This window comes from Simochromis diagramma, unplaced genomic scaffold (assembly GCF_900408965.1).
Source record: "Simochromis diagramma unplaced genomic scaffold, fSimDia1.1 OVJJ01000816.1, whole genome shotgun sequence".
Lineage (NCBI taxonomy): Eukaryota > Metazoa > Chordata > Actinopteri > Cichliformes > Cichlidae > Simochromis > Simochromis diagramma.
The window spans coordinates 11,906,946-11,927,358 of record NW_024386908.1 but is presented as its reverse complement, the minus strand read 5'-3'; the positions used below and the strand labels follow the sequence as shown (position 1 = coordinate 11,927,358).

The window sequence follows — 20,413 nt, the reverse complement described above, 5'->3', positions numbered from 1 at the left end:
CATTTTACACACGGGTGTGTTCAACTGCAAAAATAAAGGCGATTCTAAGGATTGTCTTTTTTTTAAAAAAAAGAATCTAATTGATTTAAAAAGAATCTGCAATTTAAAGAGAGCAGATACAATAATATGCAGACATTTAGTTCAGAAAAGGGTAATGTAATAATACGGGCTAAAATGTAGCCCGTATTATTACAGCTGTCGAAAAATGGTACACCCCGCCCTGCTTTTCCAAAACGTCTGTGTTCACGTGGGTTGTTTTGTTTACGGATGTAACCTCAGAACCTTCACAGTATTGTGTGGTACTGTGGACGCCTGTGCTCGCTATTATTTCCCTTAACATAAGACCCCTAAAAATATACGGGTCTTAGGTGGGAGGTTTTTATTATATTAATACTACAGTATGGTCATTGTGTGGTTATATGACATCTTGAGAAAAGATCCAGATGCTTAACTTGTGACAAATTGAGTCTTTTCAGCATGTTTCCAATGGCAGCACATCTTAAATATAAAAACTGCAAAATTTTTATTTTTATTCGACTTTAGGCATTGTTATAAAAATTTCATTTAAAAACGAAACAAAACAAATAAAACAAAAACCTTTCGGGGTCTTTTGCACGTGTGGCTGTTGTAGCCTCTTGGGGGCAGCAGCGGGGTTGAGTCGGTTCATTTTAGACGAAGAAGAACGTGATTACGTCACATATAGAATTTCGTGATGGCGCTTGATTTGACTCCTCGGTTTAGAAGGTTGAACAGCCAAACTCGAAGCTTTCGTGAAAATCTACAGCATGGTAAGATATGAGTTTCGTTTTAACGAGTTTCTCATTTACAGAAATGACTATGCAAACATAGCATAGCAATTAATACACATGCTAGATGGAACTAGCGATAATTATAAATACGGTTGCCACCACAAACACGTCGTTATCAGTGGGGCTTGTAAATTAACTTTCAACTGTAGTTTTATAAAATAAAGTATTAAATTGAAATAGTCTCGTGAAGTACTTCAACGTAGTACATAAACACCGTGATAATGACGTGCAGTGTAGCTTTTACTTACTAGTTCAATTCATTTCATTTCAATTCAAAATTTATTTATACAGCGCCACATCACAACAACAGTTGTAACCCTAACCCTTTCTAATTAGATGGAGGAAATATTACAAACTCCCCTTATCCTTCAAACTTTTAAACAAGTCATTAACATCCAACAATTACCTTTGGATACAATTAAGCAAGTTCTAGTTTAAACTTACTGGAGTCACTTTTTCTTCAAACCTCTGTTTCTTTAATTACCAACAGGCTTCTCTGGGCCCTTTGGTGCCACCCAGCTGTGGCACAACATCATCCAAGCCCTACAGACTCAAGTGGAAGTACGCAGCTGCAGGAGACATTTACGTGTTTACGCTGAATGTTTCACAGGCTCAGACGCTGTGGACGCAGTTCTCAGTTACTTGATGCAGAACGTGGCATTTTGCACAAGTGAAGTTTCTCGTCTCAAAGCTGCTCGGCTCTGTCAGGCTTTGATGGAGGCGAAGGTATTTGAACCAGTAGGCACAAAGCTGTTTCGCAGGGACAAGGAGGTGGCCTTTGAGGACAGCAGCTGCAGTCTTTACCGTTTTCTGGAATACAAAGGATTTTCGAATTCTGATGTGAAGGGAAACATTGATGCAGAAAACATACTGCCAGAACAACAGGAGATAAAAAAGAAGAGGAGCTCAAGGTAAGTTTTACATAAAATCCTCTCTGTTCTGTTACATTGGTGCTTAATTTACCTTTATTTTCCAGTATTAAAGCATGTGAATCACCACTGAAAGTGCTGATCTGAACACTGAAACTCTCATCTTTGCAGAATAGGTGTATTATGATTTTTTTTTTTTTTTTTAGTAAATTTGTTGCATTTATCTTAATGTTCTCATTTCAGTTTCTTCATAGCTAAGACATTATAAACATAAACACTCATGCTAAGTATTACAACATTTTGTATTTAGATTTTTATTTAGAAAAAAGAAACATATACACAGAACCAAAGTGTTTGTTATCATCCAAATGTTTCCTGTTCTTTCAGGAGGCTGAATGAATTAAGAACAATTGCCAATCCTCTTGCTGTTGGATCTTCAGACAGAAGGGTGGAAAGATTGCTAAGGGCCATCAATCTGCAGCCATCCTTGTCTGCAGCTCACAACAGAACCACCACATCTTCTACCTTTCTTTCCAAAACCGGTAATGAGCAAATGTGTGTATAGTAAGGGGGGGGTAATTTCGAGTGGACAGATATTTTTGTTTTTGTTTATTTTGCTCTTTCTTCCTTCCATAGTGTCAGATCAGGTTTGGAAGCAGCAAACCGTGTTGCAGCTGCTGCAGTTAGTAGAATTGCCAGTGTTGGACTGCATTCTTACCTCTCCTGAAAGAGTTCATCCCCAAACCTGCAAAGCTCCTCTGGCCAACCAGGATCTGGTTATCTCTAACACATGCTTGGAACGAGAGCTGTCTGACACCCTTCCCCTACCCCAGTCAGTCCTCTGATTCATCCCTTGAGGCTTATGCACTTTGGCTTGAGACCTATTTGTTCATGTATTCCATTACACCTGTAGTATGTTCTTTCATACTTTTTTTTTTCCAGGTTGGATGAGTGGCTGTCAGCAGCAGCAGACTGTTTGGAACTCTTTCCCGACCAGCTGATCGTGGTTGCAGGAGAACAGCTAAGCCTGCAATGTGGAAATGCGTCTTTGGAGGATCCCAGTGCAGAACATATGACAAGCAAGAAGAGGCTGTTGTTTGATACCATCGCCAAATACTACAGTGGACAAGAAAAATCTCCACTCATTTCAGGGCGTTACCTGGACATACATATTGCAGTTCTGAATTTACTGGGTAAGAACCAAAAGAGCTAAGTTTAAGTTTATAGTGACTTTTGACTCATGGTGTGGAGCATTAAGTGATAGGGCTGTGATCTGTACCACAGTTTTTTTTTTTTTTTGTTTGTTTTTTTTTCTCCAGTCATGAAGGTTAATACTTTGCTTGTGTCTTTTAATTTCCAGATGAAGGGAAGCTACAGGATGCCATCAAAGCATCTCAATTGTGTTTGCGGCTGCTGGAAACAAGTCTGAGAGATGAACTGCAAAGACTTCTGGCCTTCATGGCGATAGCAGCTCGCTCAGATGCTTGCCGTCTGCAGAAACAGGTCAGCAGCATCCTCTAAACCACACTGCCAGTTCCATTTTTTTGCACTTTTATAGAATAATAAAAGGCAAAGAGTCCATATAGAAAATAACTGAACATGTTTGAATCTGTTTCACTGAATAATCTGATAGTACCGTAGCTTTATTTTGTAAAATTATAAATGAAATTGAATTGAAACCTATTTTTTGTCCTTTCAGACTGATAACAGATCCTTGGTGTGCCGCACATTTCAGAGAGCTCTTGTTCAGAATCATGAATTGACTCGATCACAAAGTGAAGCTCTGGTGTTCTTTCTCATGGACAATCACTCTGAGCTCTTCAAGGTAAAATTCTGTGCTCTCAGAACTACATTGAAATAGTCTTCTTAGACAAACATGCGTTTCCGTCTGGATTTCAACCAGCCTTAAGTTTACTTTTTAATGTCTCTACAAGTACCTGATAGTTGTTACAGTGTTTCCTTTTACTCTCTGGTCTTATCTTGCAATAATGATAGACACCTACAACCCTTATTGAAGCTGTGAGGAGCACACTGAGGACTGTGCAGCAGGGAAAAGATCCTGACTCATTTGCTAGTAAGTTCAATGTTAATTACACTCTGACAAACCATCAAACAGTACACCATCAGATGAGATAACAGCTCACTATGTATAGATACACTGTACTTCAGTTTTTTGTGTACCTATCTTATTTGGAAACACTGTTGCTCCAGATCCACAATAAAAAAACAAAACAAAAACCCCACTTGTTCCTGAGCACTGTGCATCCTCCATGAAAACCATGAAATCCTCTTCATGTTTTGTTGCAGCGTTCACCTTCTGCCAGCAGGTGACTCCACAGGAATACGAGGACCAGCGCGAGGCTACCACCCTGGAGAGCCTCAAACAACTTCTTCATGACATTTCCTCGAGCAAGAGGATGTCTGCCAAGGAGAAGAGGAGGATGCTCAAAGAGTTTGAAAAGCATCACCCCGTGGTCTTCCTGCAGCACTTTTCTAGCACTTTCTGAAACACACAAGTAGCTGGGACTGGTTTGACTTCATGGGTGTACCTACAAATTCACGTAGTTTCAGGATTTTAAAAAAAGGTTAAACTTGAATGCATTTTATGATTCTAACTAACAAGGAAGTACTGACTTGCATATGGTTACACCTCTAATGTGTAGTATGCAGAGTGGGGATGGCATTCTGAGGTGGATACATACTACAAATGCTTTTCAAACGGCATGTTACCATGGGTGTAATCTTTCCAAATCCAAATAAATCACGAGGTAATGATAGCTGAAGTTTTATTTTTAAATTTGCTGGTAACTTGAAGGCAATGAAATTTTAGTTCAGTACATCTGGTCAACAACTGCTGTAAAAAGTATTGCACTAGTTTGAAAACTATATTGTTGGCACAGATTTTACGTTCTACAATTTAGCTTTACTGCAGGATAAAATCAAGTGTTAAAAGGGTGTAAAGGGAATACTTAAATTTCAGTACTAAATGAATTCTCACAGCCATCAAATGGTTGTTTTGAGGCAACATTAAGTGAACAGCTTGTGCTTCTAGATTGAAGTGCTCTATTTGTATGTGTAATACTAAACTATTTTTTCACTGTGCATCAGGCCTTAAGAATAGTGTTGTGCTTTTCTGGGGCTGTACATTTTAATTAAGCATTAATTTCTCTAGATCACAAAAAGATGTAAAGATGTTATCCATTTTGAGGCCTTGATTTGGTAGCTGTACTTGAAAGAAAAATACTAATTGTTGTAATAATTTCTTTTTCTGTGAACATTCTAAAAAATGTTATTATTAAATGAAAGCAGGAAGGGTGTTAGGATAACTATCCTTATGTATAATTTTATGGTTAATGACTGTATTTAGTGCCATAATTTAAATATTCTAATTGGAAGTTTTTAGGATTTTTACTTGAAAGATAAACATTATGACCTCATTGGAAAAAGTGCGGTACTCTAACTGGATATGCTACTGATGTAATTTTTCTTTAAAAATTATAAGCATCACTGTAATGAAGACATGGTCGTAATAAAAAATGTGGTCTCATTTTATTTTCAGAAACACTGAAATCATCTAAAAAATGCACTTTATGATGCTGAAACATACTTTATTTTGTTTCAGATTAACATGTTTAATAAAGCCTTTCTAAAACTTTCGATGTTGCAGTGTATGTACCACAGTGCAAACTAGAAGTCAGTGTTTTGTAATGGAATAGTGAGGATAAATATAAATTATCATTTATCATTTTTTTTTTGACACACTTCATCTGTTTCTGATTAGGATTTTCAACACTACTATTACTGCAAATGTTTTGTCATTAAGTTAATTCCTATCTGAAATTTAATAAATATTCAAGTGTTCAGTATGAGGGTGACTCTTTGACTTATTGGTCAAGAATTTATGAAAAAACATTTTTGAAATCTACTTTTTTAGAATACTGGTAACAGGGTTGCACCGCACATCGATGGTTTATTATTTATTATTCTCAAATACATAATACAAATTGATTCCTGTCGTTTTAAACCACGTTTGAAGCCTAAATTATCCTCTAACTACATAATAATCCTTAAAATTCATATTTGTAGTCATAGGTTTATATTTTTCTAATAATTTATTATAAACATATTGTTTGAATAAATTGACAAAGTGTGAAATAATGACCGTGTATAAAAGTTACGTTTTAACTTAGTTAAAATAAAACCGACCTCGAAGTGGTTATTTAAAAAAAACATAAAAGAAAAAGAGTACCTGATGACGTTGACGCACCTGACTCCGTTAACAAACCCGGAAGTAGAGCTCTTCGTTCACTAGCGTACCAAGCTAACTCATTTCGTATGCTACTGGAAGACATGGGGGCTGTGTTTCACAGCCATTACTGACAGCGGTACGGCTGAGAGCCCACTTACAATAGGAAGTAAAGCGGAGACCCTTTTTTAATATTAAGGTAAGTAGCTGGAGGCATTCGGAGTGAAAGTTTTATATAGAAATAATCGCTGTTTGACTGGAACGTCAGTCTACTTGCGCATTGTTGGCTAGTTAGCTTGGGCAGGTGACTACCGTGTTCATGTGGGGAAAAAGGCAACATATTGCAACGATGATGTCTGCGACATAGGTAGGCAAAGGGTTAATAGAAGAATTGGAAAGATATCTGTTGACTGCCAGCCGTGCTTTCAGTACTCGTTTGCATTGGCTGTGTGCTAAACAAGATGGTTAACTTGGCTAACATCAAGGTATTTCACAATCAGATCTGACAGACACGCCGAGTGACCCATAACACTTTGAAACCCATGCTAACATGTGGCTTGATCGTGTCGAATATGAAGAACTTATTAATTCCTGCCAACGTTACTTACTTGTTATTAGATACGTCCAGTTTTCATAAACAATTCCACCATGATACTAACAGGCTCTCTGGGGACCAGCTGCTAAGGTGCTAACGACTTTATTAGGTTAGCAACTGGTATTAATATAGATTACAGTCAAGTAAATCACGCGTTTCAATTTAGTTACTCGTCAGCAGACAGTCAGGACGCTTGTTGCAAAGAAAAACAGGGTCATGGGTTTCTATTCATGCATACTGATATTTTTGCCATTGTTTTTTGGCCTTTCCACTCTTTCCAGGCAGAAGCAGTGGCGTGGTAAAATAGGCTATGATGCTGCCTGTTCTATGAAATCTTCAAATCTGATTGCCTTTAGTGCTTTAGATGTTTTGCAGCATTTTTCAGAGCACTGCCACATCTTCAAATGAAGCATCAGGGCTTTAGGGTTTCGATTCTTAAACTGAGGGACAAATTCTAGAACGCTAACAGCTTCAAAAGTAGGTGATGCTATGTGATGCTGCATATAATGAGATGAGAAATACTTTATTTATCCCTTAATAGGAAAATTCTGCTGTTACAGTAGTTGAAATGATGAGGAAATTATAATATTGTCTGGCAGCTGCCTGTCCAGGAAGTGAACAGGCTGGTCTGGATTATCCGTGGATGGATAAAAATTTGTTCAGTGACCATCTCTCCACCACAGCTTCAAAAACATCCAGTTTGCAGTCAGTCACAGACCCTGGTTTTCCTAGTTGTTTTATTCAGTCTGTTGGTGTCAGCAGCTCCGATGCTGCTCCTCCAGCAAACCACAGCAAAGTCAAAATTGAATTTAAGTTTGAAAGCATTTAAAAAACGTTTTATTAAGATTCACTGTATTTTGAACATTTCAAACCCATCCATAACACTTTAAATGTAGGGTTCTGTAAAGAATTAATTATTAAAACTGCAGCTTACGTGGCAATGTATGGATTTGCTGGGAGCTTATTCGGTTCAAACATCAAAGGTCTAGAAGGCTTCTCAAGAAAGATTAAGAACACTGAAGGAAGTTTTTGCATTTTAAAAAAACAAACGTAACAAACAAAAAAAACTTGCTTCACAATCATCGGTCATGCTCTTTTGTCTAGGTTTCTGTTGCCTAACTTGCTCTTACTCTAGACTATTTTGAAAGAGAGCATTAATGTGGTGTGGCTCAGTTTGCTCTGAGTCATTTTATATTTCTGGGGACAGCGCGGATTGTTACTATGCTTATTCTCCTCAGCCAGCACAGGGAGGATGCTGGTGGGGACTTTGATGTGCAAATTTTCAAGCAGGTGCATTAGTGCATGTCTAATGGTTTGTTGAAGGCTTTTGCTTTGCCAGAAGCACACAGATGTCTCTTTCACCAACTACCTACACAGAATATTTGTGTTTCAAGTCCCATGAAGCTGACAAAATGAGCAAATAACCTTTTTGCGAAGCCTTCCACCAGTTTCAGCTTAATATAGTAGAAGTTTTTGCTAAACAGGAGAATGGGGTGAAAGCCAGGGAACGGGTTTGGGAATGCACACTCGCATTTTTAGAGGCTTCTTAGTAGGGTCACCATAAAGGCCTATTCTGAAACAGGAAAAGGAAACGCATTTGAAACAGCTTCATATTTTGATTAAATTATTGATATGTGGCTGCAGTTTACTGATAATCTTTTGCAAAAGGAACTGATTTAATCAATCTCATTATTGGGGGTTTTGTGTAAACACAGCCTTCCTATTTAATTTCTTTAACCACTGTCTTTTTTTTCTAAAAGGTGCTTCTTCAGTATCTGCAGAAATCCAAAGACCTGTTGATATACAAGGCTTTTATATCATTGAAAAGAAGTTTCAATGATATAAAAAACTTTATATCATTGAAACTTTTTTTTTCTCCTACTGACCAGAGTTGTGGGCTTTTTTTGGGCATGCATCTGTACTATAGTCTGCCAAACTATTGTTGGTTTGTGTACAGCACAGACAGTACATGCTGAATGTACTGAATCTAATATTACCACCATATTCCACATCTTTATTGAAAAATTATATCATCAGAATAAGGTCTGATGCGTGATATACAAACTGAATTTACAGTTTGCATGGCCAACTTGCAATTTGGGGAATTGCTATATTAAGAATAACAGTGGAGTATACTGTAACTGTGCATGTAACATAGTGCCTGGTTGCAAAAACTGCAAAGAATTTCCTCATCTGACTGACTGTAGCTTATGTCTTTAACCTCTGATCATTCCTTAATGATCATCATCAATGTTTTATCTCAGCTGCCAGGTCGAGCCTGAACATGGAGTCCATGCTGAACAAATTGAAAAGCACTGTCACTAAGGTGACAGCCGATGTCACTAGTGCTGTTATGGGTAACCCTGTGACACGGGAGTTTGAGGTGGGGCGACACATTGCAAGTGGAGGTCCCGGCTTGAGCTGGAGGATCTATAATGGCACCAAGAAGTCCACCAAACAGGTGTGTGTGTGTGTGTGTGTGTGTGTCAGTGTCTCTCTCTGACCAGACCACCTCTTGACACAAGTTTAGATTTGATCCAAGTTCATAAATGATTTACCCGACTTTTGCTAAAAGGGGAAAAGGAATTAATTTGAGACTGAAAACTGCACTGTCACCATGTTGTTGTATGTCTTTTACCCTCCAGGAAGTAGCAGTTTTTGTTTTTGACAAGAAAATGATTGACAAGTATCAGAAATTTGAGAAGGACCAAATCATCGATTCACTGAAAAGAGGAGTGCAACAGCTAACCAGACTGCGTCACCCTCGACTCCTGACTGTTCAGCATCCCTTGGAAGAATCACGGTGATTCACACACACACACACACAAATTCACACATGTATGTATGTCATGGATGAAACTGAATGAGTCACTGCTCAGAGGATATCTTGACATTTGAGATGAAAATGGATCATGGCAAGTAAAGGTTAAGGCCTTGTGCTTTCTTTCTTTTCATCCATGACAGCTCTAAATTCATAATTCTCTTCCTTCTGTTTTTACTCTTTCTGTTTTGTTTATTTTCTGTCTGTTATTGCTTTGAATTGAACTGATGACATTTATTTATTTGGCCCTCAGAGACTGCTTGGCATTCTGTACAGAGCCGGTGTTTGCCAGCCTGTCCAACGTGCTTGGCCAATGGGACAACCTGCCCAGCCCTGTGCCCAGCGACATCAAGGAGTACAAGCTCTATGATGTGGAGACAAAGTATGGCTTGCTACAGGTGAGCATGTAGGCAGAATAGATTTCTTTTTGTATGGCTGCATGTTTCTTGATGAATAATTAAAAAAAAAAAAAAGAAAAGAAAAAAAAAAAGAAAAAGGTCAGTCAAAGCTGCTTTTACATTTATTTTCAGTTCACCCCAGTAGGAGAAAGTGGAGGACAAAAGAAGTAGCATTCCTAACAAAAAACTATGTACAGTAGATTGTCAGTATCTGAAAGCTATATCCTTAAGAAAAAATAAATAAACCGAAAGACCTGACACAGGACCTGAGAGACTCATGTGTCCCTTCACTTGATCCATCTGCTGTTCACTGAAGCCTCATCAGAAATGGTGTCAGTGGAAGTGAAGCGCACGATCTGATATCGTCGTGTTGGTGTTGTTCCCAGATCATCATACTAAATGTTGTTCCAGGATCAACATTGCAAGTGACCAATCAGAATGTTGTGACGTCATACTTTTGCGACTTCAGGAAAAACCGCCGTAAAACCAAAAACTGTACTTAAGCTGCGAGAAACCGCCTCTGTCCGCCAATCAACGGACCCTGACCCTAACCGTAACCCTTTAATAAACGGTAAGCAGAATTGATATTGTCCTTGCAACATTGGAATTTCATAAATGCACAAATGGCTTGGCGCGCAAAAGAATAACGTCACAACAATGTGATTGGTCACTTGCGATGTTGATCCTGGAACAACATTTTCATGATGATCTGGGAACAACACCAACACGACGATATCAGATCATCCAAGTGAAGCTGTCAAGAAATCATTCTTAAGGAAGAAAAACAGAGAAAAGGCTGAAGAATGCCAAATTACACAACTGAAAATTGTTAGCAACTGGTCTGGTGAAGTGTAGATTTCAAACTTTAAATGTTTGTAAGCCATTGTTAATATGTATGGAGGAGGTCAGGAGAGAGGTATAATAATGAGTGTTTACAGATGTATGTAAAACACGGTAGAGGCTCTGTCATGGTTTTGGGCTGCATTTCAGGCGGTGGTGTTGGGGATCTTGTCAGAACTGATGGAAATATAAACCCAGAGCATTACCATCAGATTTTTATCCACCAGGTAACACCTTCTGGAAAGCATCTGGTTGGCAATGACTTGGAAAAAAAAAGCATACCTGGATAGAAAAACCCCCACAATAAACACTATCAGTCATAGATTAGCTTCCCCAGAGGCTAGACCTAAACTTTATTGAAGCAGTGGGAGGTCATCTTAACAGAGTACAGAACAATAAATCAGAACAATAGATCAATAAATGTCTACATCTGCTTCCCATTTTCCCATTAAAATATAAAGGAATGAAGGGTAGCTTACGACTTTTAAACAGTAAAGGGATCAATTTACTGTCACTATTAGGGATGGGTATTGTTTAGGTTTCATTCGATACCGGTGCCAAACCGGTACTTTTGTCAGATATCTGACATAATGGCACCGGTATCCGGTGCCATATCCATCCCTAGTCACTATATTAATTTGAGACTGAGCAAAGCACATGGCAAACTAGACTCTTAAAGCTTTTAATTAAGCATTTATTTACACAACAGTACTGGTTATTAATGTAGTTGCAATAATCAGCTTCTCAGGCTTTCTTTACAGGTTACAGAGCAAGAAATACTGGTGTTTATTTAGTGCACACTTCCTCTTCTCTTTTTTCTTCTCTTTTTTTTCTTAGTACTATGCTTGGAGATCCAAAACATTTTCTATGCTCTTTCTTCTCAAAGCCAGTTGAACCTGCTTGATGCCAAGCCTTGCCTGTCACCTTATAGAATTATGTTTTATGACAGGTTGTAATACCAGGGAACATTTTACATTCACCTCCACCTCCGTTATTGTCTCTGTCACCCACATTGGTCCTAATTCTTCTATTTGTTTTCCCTCAGAGCATCTCTCATCTGTTATATAAAGCAGGGGATTGAAGCTGAAAGACCTTAAAAGAAATGCCTGCAGTGTTTAGCATCAGTTGGTTGTTACACAACTTTTACTGCAGCAGTGCAGAATTGTGTTTAAACTTTATGACCCGGAACTCATTTACAGTGTGTTAAAATGTATGTTGACCCAGTTAAACTGATAATACTGGTGTATCTTGGTTGTTTGAGGCAAACCATGATTAATAATTAATTTATCTTGTTCAGATATCCCAATAACTTCAGTTTTCTCTCTCTTCAGATCTCGGAGGGTTTGTCCTTTCTCCACAGTGGGGTGAAAATGGTCCATGGCAATCTGTGTCCAGAGAACATTATCCTCAACAAGAGTGGTGCGTGGAAGATCATGGGTTTTGACTTCAGCATCTCCTCTAACAACCCGTCAGATGCTGAGGTATGTTTTCAGCCTGCTTGGCTTATTGCCGTGATGAAGCTCTACCAGAATAACATCTTGCAACTTTTTGACGTCTTACTTTAATTTCCTGTAGCCCAAGTACACATGTAAAGAGTGGCAGCCCAACCTTCCTCCACTCTGCCTACCCAACCCAGAGTACCTGGCTCCTGAGTACATACTGTCAGTTAGCTGTGACGCTGCCTCTGACATGTATTCTCTGGGCGTGGTCATGCATGCTGTCTTCAATGAGGGGAAGCCTGTTTTCCAAGTCAACAAGCATGACATTTTTAAGAGTTTCAGCAGGCAGCTGGACCAGGTAAGTGAAGCTGTACTGTAGACATGTTTTGTTTTGTTTTTTATTTGTTTTGTTTTTTATTTGTTTTGTTTTGTTTTGTTTTGTTTGTTTGTTTTGTTTTTTAATGACTGCTGCTCAAAAAAAACCAAACCTTTGCACAGTCTTTGGCTTTGATTTTCAAAAATGCTTGTTGTAGGCATTTGTGTTTTTGTTTTTGTTTTTTTTTTGTGGCATGTGCATCAGTCTTTCTCCATCCTCTTATTTTTGCCTTTGTTCCTTGATGCCCTCCACTTGAGCTGATTTCCCTGTGAAACGGGATTTGATTGTCACCAGTCATTAGAGAGCAGATGTTTGAAGTAAACAAAAAATGATGTGCAGCTGTGCCAAGATAACAATGTTGCCTTGAGAATAAAAGTGGACCATAATAAAGGGAACAAATACACTTATTTGGTTTCCAGCTATTCCTTCAAAGTCTTCATCACAAATATTAGTATGGGCAGTATAGATGTAAACTCCAGCTTGCCTGGTTTGTTTAGTTTTTATGCTCAGCTACTGTCATCTGTTGAGATCTGAGTCATTTACCAACTCATAGTTCAGGCACAAGAGAACCATGACAGTAACAGTCTAAACTCCAAGAAAAGCTCCTCTAAACTAATGTGGACTTAATGTATTGATAAATTATGGAATACATTACAGCTATAATACAAATAACTTGGGTATATGTTACTGTTATGGGGTTTATTCTTATCTTTCAATTGTAGTTGAGCAGCATGAGTCCAGCGGTGCTGAGCAAGATCCCAGAGGAGGTGCGGGAGCATGTCAAAATGCTGCTCAGTGTCACACCTAATGTCCGGCCTGATGCCGACCAGATGACTAAGGTCTGCATATTCATTGCTTGCATAAGAATATCATTCCATCGTCCATAGGCCTCCCTTTGAGGAAAAATATTTTTTTGTGTGTGTTTTTCAGATCCCATTTTTTGATGATGTTGGTGCAGTCACTCTGCAGTACTTTGATTCCCTCTTCCAGAGGGACAACCTACAGAAGTCCCAGTTCTACAAAGGACTCCCCAAAGTCCTACCCAAGCTACCAAAGGTAAATGCTGCAAACAAGTCCCCCCCAAAGACTTGTTTGCAGTGTGAATACTGGAGATTTCACCTTCATTTTCAGGATTTGTATAAACACGTTGGTTTACGCCTGAGTTAGCAGTATCACTGTGTTACACTCGATCTTATGACTCATATTAGTCATGTCATTTCATCTTTTACCTATTCTGTTGTGTCTTCTCTTTAGAGAGTGGTTGTATATCGCATCTTGCCAGCTTTGACCTCTGAGTTCGTCAATCCGGACATGGTTCCCTTTGTGCTTCCCAACGTGCTGCTGATTGCTGAAGAGTGCACCAAGGACGAATATGTTCGCCTCATCCTGCCTGACCTCACGCCTGTTTTCAAGCAGCAAGAGCCTATTCAGGTATACAGAAATGTAACCTGACACATACACTAATTTAAACTTGTGCACATTTGCAACAACTGGTGCTTTAAGAAACGTCACTTTTGAAATATACACATCGCCTTAGGATGGATCCTCAGGTATGGAGGTATATCTGTTTTAAAAACTCTGTTTGCATGATATATTTTTTTCCCATTTTGAGACATGTGTGTAATTAATATTTGATACGTGATTGAACAGTTGTATTTAGCCTGCCTTAAACGCATGGTGCTTTATGTCTTGTTCTGTCGCATTATCAAGACTTCTCTGTATTTTTCTTCCCATGCCTCTTCAGGCTAGCAATATGGTGAGTGGTTTTTCTGCTGTGAATATTCTCTCGTCGCATCGGCTTAGTGTATGTGTTATGTTGTTAGTGATACTAAAAGCTGTACTAAAACCACTGGAATGAGTCTCTTACTTCCATCTTCCACTGTACTCACCTGTTGAACATAGGCTAGTATTTCCTCATTCTTGTTTTCTTAACTGAGTCTCTGTGTTGTGCAGATTCTGCTGATATTCCTGCAAAAGATGGACCTACTGCTGACTAAAACGCCACCAGATGATATAAAGAATAGTGTGCTGCCCATGGTCTACAGAGCTCTGGAAGCCCCTTCAGTACAGATCCAGGTACAGAGGGGAAACGGGAATGGTGAAATAGATTATGATTCAAGGAGTTACTGTGCACATAATTTGTGAAAAAACATAGATGCAGTTTTATAAACATTCTAAGATATTCTTGGTATGTCTGGTTCTGTTTTTTGCTTTAGATACCCTTTGTCTAAATTAGAAACACTATAGCTGTGTCCCTATTCCTAGACCGCATCCTTCGGAGGCCGCATTTGAAGGCTTATTACGTCACAGCCTGGTGACAATGGCTGTCCCAATTCGAAGGCTGCTCCCAGTGCGCCCAACAAATGCGTCTTTCATTTCACCGGATTTGAAGGATGGGTTAGTGTATCCTTCGTGGCCCAACCTATTTCCAACAATGGCGGCAGCTACTGTGCTTTAATTTTACTCTTTCTGGGTCACAAAATAAACTTTCAACATATTTTCAGGAGTGAATGTAGGTGTTAGATCATTTAAAAATGTTATTGTTTGGCTTTCTTCAGTGTTTTATTTGTTCCTGAGTAAATCGGTTTGGCTGAGATTAAAGTTATAGTTTTCACACAGCCTAATAAATGTCAAACAGAAAACTGGTGAACCTCCTAAGACCTCACAGAAGTGTGAGATGGTAGAGAATTTACTCCAGTGTCCTGTTATATTTTAGGAAGCAGGGAGCTGACAGCTGAGTTTATTGAACTCTACCGAGACAGCTGGTGACGCAAATCTGAAGGCTAGACCGTCCCATTTCACAGCCTCGCACTTCCAGCGTTCTCGGTCTTCGAAGGACTCGGCCCATGTAGATCGCATAGGCCGGGTCCTTCGAAGGATGCGGCCTAGGAATTGGGACACAGCTTATAAGAGTAGTTGCTAATTTTTACTTCATTGGTGTTTATTTTTAGAATTGTGCTTTGTCAGTTTGAGACATTCATTTTTGCCTGTACTCTTAGTTCTCCTTTTAGTGTTGCAAGCACAGTAAGAATGCATTTCAACTCATTATCAAAATGTCACATTTAATAACATTATCTCTCGCTGAGCAGGAGCTGTGCCTCAACATCATCCCAACCTTTGCAAACCTGATTGATTACCCATCTATGAAGAACTCTCTCATCCCTCGGATCAAATCAGCCTGCCTACAGACATCCTCACTTGCTGTGAGTCTACATCGGTCATTCTGCTCTCGAGCTGTTTGCCTCCAATAAAATGATTTTTTTTTTTTTTTTTTTTTTTTTTTTTTTTTTTAAAAGTCTTTACTTTGCCTTTTCTTTTCTAAAAATGCCACATTCTTGTTTTCAGTGTTGTTAGCTACTGACTGAAATGCATAAATGTGTTTCCTGTTTAATTCTGTAATTTGCTGTGTCACCGTGTGTCTTGTCTCGATGTGTAGGTGCGAGTGAACTCTCTCGTGTGCCTGGGGAAGATTTTAGAATATCTAGACAAGTGGTTTGTCATTGATGAGATCCTGCCCTTCCTGCAACAGATCCCCTCTAGAGAACCAGCAGTACTCATGGGCATCTTAGGTAAACAAACCGTAGCGTCTCCCCTCCTCAGAGGAAGTTACACATATTACCATATCATTTCACATTTTGTTTTTCTTAAGAATTCTTTATTTGACGTGCTTCCTCTTTACTTTAGGGATCTATAAGTGTACATTCAACCACAAGAAGCTGGGCATCCCCAAAGAGCATCTTGCTACCAAGAGTTTGCCCCACCTCGTCTCCCTCAGTATAGACAACAACCTCAATCTCAATCAAGTACTGCACAGTCAAACTGATATAATATTTGTGTTATTTAACTGTAACTTTCTAAAAACAACAGAAAACTTTATATAAATATTAATATAACACATAGGGTAATTGATATGCTTTCTTCCAGTTTAACTCTTTCATGATGGTTATCCGTGACATGCTGAGCCGCATGGAGACAGAGCACAAGACCAAGCTGGAGCAGTTACACATCATGCAGGAGCAGCAGAGGTGTCTTTCTTAATTTAGTTCACCACGTACAGTAAAACTCCTCCTAATTATCTTTGATTAAATGACTGTGAATATTAATTGTGATTTTTATTTTTTTTTTTTTTATTTTTATTTTTTTTAAAACTACAAATGTCCTAGAATGTTTAAAGTACCTCTAATCTTTAATAGAGAGCAATTAACAGACAGTACTGTTGGTAATGTTATGACTAAATAAGCACTTACAAATGTCATTTAACAGGAGCATGAACATATCAAATCCACTCAACCAAGCAGAGGAGACCAAGAGCCCACCTAATTCTGGCAACCAGGTGATTGCTTGATTTCATGACAGTCATCGGCTCTGACAACGTGACTGTAAATGTTAGCCTCTCTTAAAATCTCTTCTTTTTGCTTTCAGATTGATGACATCTTTGGTGGCACAGGGGTTAATGGGAAGGAAAATGGATCTGCAGCACCAGTCTCACAGCCTAGCAGAGTATGCAGTTAATTCTTTTGATTAATTTCCACCCGCTTTCTTCTTTGTTCATTTAGCATGCAGCCTGGTTTGCTTATTTCCTTTCTTCCTTTGCACACCTCTAGGTGTCTCTCACGCTAGAAGAGAAGCAGCGATTGGCTAAAGAGCAGGAACAGGCAGCCAAACTGAGGAACCAGCAGCCGTTAGCGCCACAGACGATCAAAGCAGCCACCGCTGGCTCCAACTCACAGGTAAATCCTGACAATATCTGCGTACACAAACACACACTCGTGCTCAAACACTAATCATACTACTTGTTATGTTACAGACTAAGGATCTGACCAGCAGCCTTCTCAGCAACATGACATCTATGTCCATGGCAAACACAGCACGACCAGCCCCAGTGCAAGGATCCACCATGTCTACATTCCCCTCCTCCGGTCCAATGGTCGGCTCCATGGGAACCTCGGTCTCAAATGGTTTTAACCCAGCTATGGGCTTCCAGGCAGGAGGCATGGGGATGGGCATGCGACCCGCAGGTCCCAGCCTCTACGGTGGAATGGCCACCACCACCAGCACCCCAAACTTTGGATCCCTCACACAGAATCAAGGAACAACTGGACAAACAAATAAACCTCCTGACATGTCAGCATTGGACAATCTTTTTACATCCAACAAGCCCAAAGTCACTCTTAACCAGATCGGTCCCAAAGCTCCATCTGGAACCAGCAGCCCTTGGCTTGGTCAGTTTAATTCACCCCAGAACCCTCAGACTCAGATGCAGGGTGTGCCAGTTGGTATGGGAGGGGTGCCCGGTGGGTTTGGGATGCAAGCAAACCCTTTTTTCAGCCCTCAGAACTTTGCTCAACCTGCTGCTGCCCCTAGCATGAACCCAAGTGGGATAAAACATAGTGCATCTGTCAACAATGATCTGAAAGACTTATTTGGCTAAACAAGAATTAAAGAGAGACTCCAGGTTAAGTATATTCTTTTAATGACTGTGGACAGAAGAGCCTTGAATTCTCACAGAAAGGCCGACTGAATGTGAAGATTGAAAGTCCTTTCAAGGGTCTTAACTGTTGGCATTTTTAATCTGACCTGGCTTAAGTTCTGACTCTCTCTGTTGGCAAACTAACCTGAATTCCATTTTTACTTGACTAGAAGGACAGACTATCGAGGTGAAGTTTCTTCTTCTATGCTGGGGGTTTCCTACTGCTTTTGTACTTAACATTCTTGATGGGTTGACTTGAATTCCAACTCAGATTATTCAGGAAGGGTTTGTGTTTATAACATGAATGATCGAGTGGATGGACTGCAATTCACTTCTTGAACATGTGACGTCTGAGTCAACACAATTGGCGGAAAAATATTTTAAAAAAGTGGTTACTGTGTCTCTCATCTGGTCATTTTCAGGCTTCTGTACCTTTAATCCTGTTTGGATTGTAATCACCCCGTTAATTTGCCGTTATCGGTTGTTATTATTCCTATGACTGTTAATGGTAGGTAGTCACCTCACTGCTAGTGGGCTCAGTAGAACAGGGCTGCTCAAAAGGAAAATAGTGCATAAAGAGGCAGGCAGGAAAGTGGGGGTATAATCTTCTTCTTCTCATTTCTTCTAGGCTTGATTTTTACTTTCACTTACTTTTTACTTGAATTTGCTGCTTCTTGGCGTCCTTGTGCTGATTATATTAAGTTAAAAAACTACTTGGGTAGGAAAAGAAGGAATGCACTTCTTTACACAGTCACTAGAGAGCTCCTGCATAATTGAGGCCTTTTCTGCTTATTGCCAATATGATGGTAGTAGGTGGAGATGGGTGCATGCTGACTATATTTATGGGACTGATTACAACACATAATGGCTTGTCAGTGGGCTGATTACATCCATGCGAACTATACTGCTTTTCCAGACTGTTTTTTAGAATTGCTGCAAGTCTAAAATGATCAGAGAGCTGGCTCGGAAACAGATGCCACAAACAACAAAATGTAATCTAAATGTAGACTGGCAGTAGCTTGAATTTTGGCTCTGAGAAGCATGCAGTCTCTGATCTGCATCCAAGAGGCTCCTCTGTGGAGGAAGTCTGAGAGAGGGTGTCGAATTGACAGCCCCACCGTTGCAGTTCAGGCTAAGAAAACCAAGTAGCTCCTCTGTAGTCTGTTTCTCTGCTGCTACATTAAAGTAAACAGTTTTGACCGCCCAGGCACCTTCTTTTGTAACAAGACCAGTTTCTGTAACTGCAGTATGGGTGACTAACCTGTGTCGGATGTGTGGAGTAACCATTGAAGCAGTGTCCTTTTTAAAAAGGCACTACATAAAAGAGCATATGCACTGCTTTAGCTATTGTGCCTTACGTGGGTACATATTTAAATCTAGACGGCACTCATCTGTTACTCAAGTATTAATGTTTTCCATCTTTATCAGCTGTCTGGCACTTGCTTCTCTAACCACTTGCTTTGTTGCATGTTACTCTCCTTGACCACAAAAGATCTGAAGTTTAATTAACATCTTTTCTTATGATTCCTCATGATTCTAGTGACCAATGAAAAAATATATTAACACGTTTTTACTGATGAGATCTTTAAGGGACTTCTGCGCTACCATTTATGTTGATCAGTTTATGAAATAAAGATTATCACAATATATTTTGATTGTAGCACTTTTCAGCTATCAGCAGACCTGTACTGGTGGCATATTATGAAGTGTAGATAAATAGTTTATTTAAAAGTGGGTTGCTCTGAGAGGGCCTTGCCATTTTTTTTTTTTTTATTTTATTTTTTTGTTGTTGTTGTGGTAATGTTTAAGAGGCCTTAGCTGAGTTGTGTGCAATAATCACTGTCGGTTGTTAAGGGTGCATATCGATTGGCTCGAACATCTCTCTCCTTAACTAAAACTTTGTTTTGACCTCTTATAACATAGGTCTGTGAAATTTTCTAAAGAATTAGATATTAATGTGTGCTCATTCTAAAGCTACATTTTTCAAGAATCACAGAATTTTAGGGTTTTTAGGTGTACATTGGTCATACAGGTTGTTTTTTTTTTTCCATAATAATAATAATGATGATGATGATTGTTTAAAATGTCTTATCTTTTATCACAAAACCCTTTTGGTTTTGTATAAAAATGCCACAAATGGCAGTGTTACTCATTTAACTGAATCCCTGGGTTCTGTTAATTCCTCTGCTTTTCACATACCAGACTAAAAATGTCTGCAAATGGATGTTTTTCAACCTTGAGTCGACATGTGGCACATATTATTTCATTGCTAAATGGATGTAGTTTTTGGAGTGTTTCACATATCCTAGCAGAACCCCAAAGGAACAACTGAAAGCTTATTCTTCTACAAGATCATTTATATATGACTGTTGTCCTATATGTGTAGTGTGGGCTTTGTTTCATGTGTCAAGGTGCTGGTCTCTGAGGGTGGAAATCTGTACATATAAAGGAAAGTGCACAATCTAATCTTGTCAAAGGGTGGTGCTTATTTCTTTGACTGGATTTTTGAGTGTAAATTTAAGAAATTAAGGAGAAGCACAATCCAAAGGA

At 39.1% G+C, this 20,413-nt stretch overlaps 2 protein-coding genes across 3 annotated transcripts; both read left to right on the top strand.

Annotated features, from left to right (window-relative positions):
• Nucleotides 1–624: 624 nt before the first annotated feature.
• depdc4 (DEP domain containing 4) lies at nucleotides 625–5,029 on the top strand. The gene is made up of 9 exons (XM_040036121.1): nucleotides 625–788; nucleotides 1,300–1,720; nucleotides 2,066–2,220; nucleotides 2,315–2,510; nucleotides 2,621–2,871; nucleotides 3,039–3,181; nucleotides 3,378–3,503; nucleotides 3,674–3,752; nucleotides 3,986–5,029. Exons 1-9 carry the CDS (start codon nucleotides 713–715, stop codon nucleotides 4,183–4,185), a joined length of 1,647 nt encoding a protein of 548 aa, XP_039892055.1. The 5' UTR covers nucleotides 625–712; the 3' UTR covers nucleotides 4,186–5,029.
• Nucleotides 5,030–5,957: 928 nt separating this feature from the next.
• scyl2 (SCY1 like pseudokinase 2) lies at nucleotides 5,958–20,329 on the top strand. 2 transcript variants are annotated; one of them, XM_040035639.1, is made up of 19 exons: nucleotides 5,958–6,123; nucleotides 8,784–8,980; nucleotides 9,165–9,322; nucleotides 9,594–9,738; nucleotides 11,910–12,059; nucleotides 12,154–12,375; nucleotides 13,116–13,232; nucleotides 13,324–13,449; nucleotides 13,648–13,824; nucleotides 14,138–14,149; nucleotides 14,347–14,469; nucleotides 15,483–15,596; nucleotides 15,830–15,962; nucleotides 16,078–16,196; nucleotides 16,318–16,418; nucleotides 16,657–16,726; nucleotides 16,816–16,893; nucleotides 16,998–17,123; nucleotides 17,201–20,329. In XM_040035639.1, exons 2-19 carry the CDS (start codon nucleotides 8,804–8,806, stop codon nucleotides 17,822–17,824), a joined length of 2,772 nt encoding a protein of 923 aa, XP_039891573.1. In that variant the 5' UTR covers nucleotides 5,958–6,123; nucleotides 8,784–8,803; the 3' UTR covers nucleotides 17,825–20,329. The 2 variants fall into 2 exon arrangements, with proteins under 2 accessions (XP_039891573.1, XP_039891574.1); XM_040035640.1 differs by lacking the exon at nucleotides 14,138–14,149.
• Nucleotides 20,330–20,413: the final 84 nt, after the last annotated feature.